Source organism: Limulus polyphemus, unplaced genomic scaffold, assembly GCF_000517525.1.
Source record: "Limulus polyphemus unplaced genomic scaffold, Limulus_polyphemus-2.1.2 Scaffold412, whole genome shotgun sequence".
In the NCBI taxonomy this organism is placed as follows: domain Eukaryota; kingdom Metazoa; phylum Arthropoda; class Merostomata; order Xiphosura; family Limulidae; genus Limulus; species Limulus polyphemus.
This window is the reverse complement of record NW_013666022.1, coordinates 456,282-457,701: the sequence shown is the minus strand read 5'-3', so window position 1 is coordinate 457,701 and position 1,420 is coordinate 456,282. Positions and strand designations below refer to the sequence as shown.

At 31.1% G+C, this 1,420-nt stretch overlaps 1 protein-coding gene across 1 annotated transcript in view; it reads right to left on the bottom strand.

Annotated features, from left to right (window-relative positions):
- Nucleotides 1–1,420, bottom strand: part of LOC106458068 (cortactin-binding protein 2-like) — a 119,925-nt gene that overhangs the window by 12,877 nt on the left and 105,628 nt on the right. Inside the window, exon 21 of the mRNA XM_022384202.1 lies at nucleotides 965–1,131. Coding sequence (XP_022239910.1) covers nucleotides 965–1,131 — 167 coding nt within the window. The remainder of the gene's footprint in view (nucleotides 1–964; nucleotides 1,132–1,420) is intronic.

Below are 1,420 nucleotides of genomic sequence, written 5' to 3'. Positions count from 1 at the left end.
AAATAAAGAAGTATAGCAAACAATTATTTCTTCTAGTTATGACCTTTGTACATGTTTGCTGCTTGCCGTAGGTTGCAAAGTCTCATCAAATTTCACATGTGGAGGATGTCTTACCTTACTGCTTGGAATATAGCAAGAAAGAAAGAGTTTGTTGTGCACATACTTCACAGAAGCTGAGAAAATTCCTAGGGGGACATTCTGAGCTTTTGGTTGGTTATACACACATCATTTCACAAAGTAGGTGTATGCAAACATGTATTTTCAAACACTGAAAACATGGGTGGGGCCCACCTTGGTTGATTGAATAAATATATTAATATCCACATAATAGAAAAGATAGAAGTTTCGTATTTTACATTATAGCTTGTAAATATTGGTAATTTGAGTATCTCATTCATAAGAAACTACAGACATTGTATTTGGACATCCCAAACATCTAATTTGAATCAATGCTGCATTCAACATACCACATGACACATATGATATTTAGGATTTTTTTTTATATTTACTTTAAATTAAAAAATTAACTAATGTATAATAGTAAAACTTGAATTATAATCTACAATTTGATTCCAAACTTATTGAGATACATTCATAAAATAGTAGTTCAATAAAATTTTGAATGCAAGTCAATAAACACGATGACATGGCCTTTGACCTGTGACAGTAGGGTTAATAGGTTTCAATATCCAAGTCTTAGCTGTATTGCATTTCTCAGAAAACTCAAAATTGTTATAAATCTTAGAATAAGGATTTTCAATTGCTTTGCCAAACTTGATTTTCAAATATAATGTCCCAAGGAAACAAACTTTTAAAAAGCTATTTACTAGATAAAAAAATTTGTATTTTAATAATAATATATTTTATAATATTCTACTTGTAATTTAAACACAAGTCTGTTACTTTGAAGTCACATCATTAAAGAATTTTTGGTTATCAGGAAAAACAACCTTAGATTTCTCACCTGATGGGGCTAGTGGACACTTTGCTAGCAAGACTTTTCGTGCTATTACAGACAAAGCAGAATTCACAACCTTTTCTTCCACATCTTTGTGAGGGCACTGTCGAAGGTAAACAACTGCTTTTTCAATCTCATGGAACAACACATTATTCCACAAGTCCAAAAGCCAGCTAGAGTTAAAATATGAATAGAAGAAATTAAGTCACTGATGTACTGAACACCATATTAATACAAAAATTTAAGCCACAGATAAAGGTATACAAATGAAGAATGATACATTGACACTGAAATGTAAAATATATCAAATGCTGTTTGTCCTGTGTGAGAAATGTGAAATTTTCTCTAGGCATTCCCTCTTCTCTACTTTATTCACCACCCCTCCAAATATACACCTGGAAAAAAGTTAAGCACCCCCAAATATTTTTCAGGATTGCTTATTGAAAATAAGGTTTAATTTTC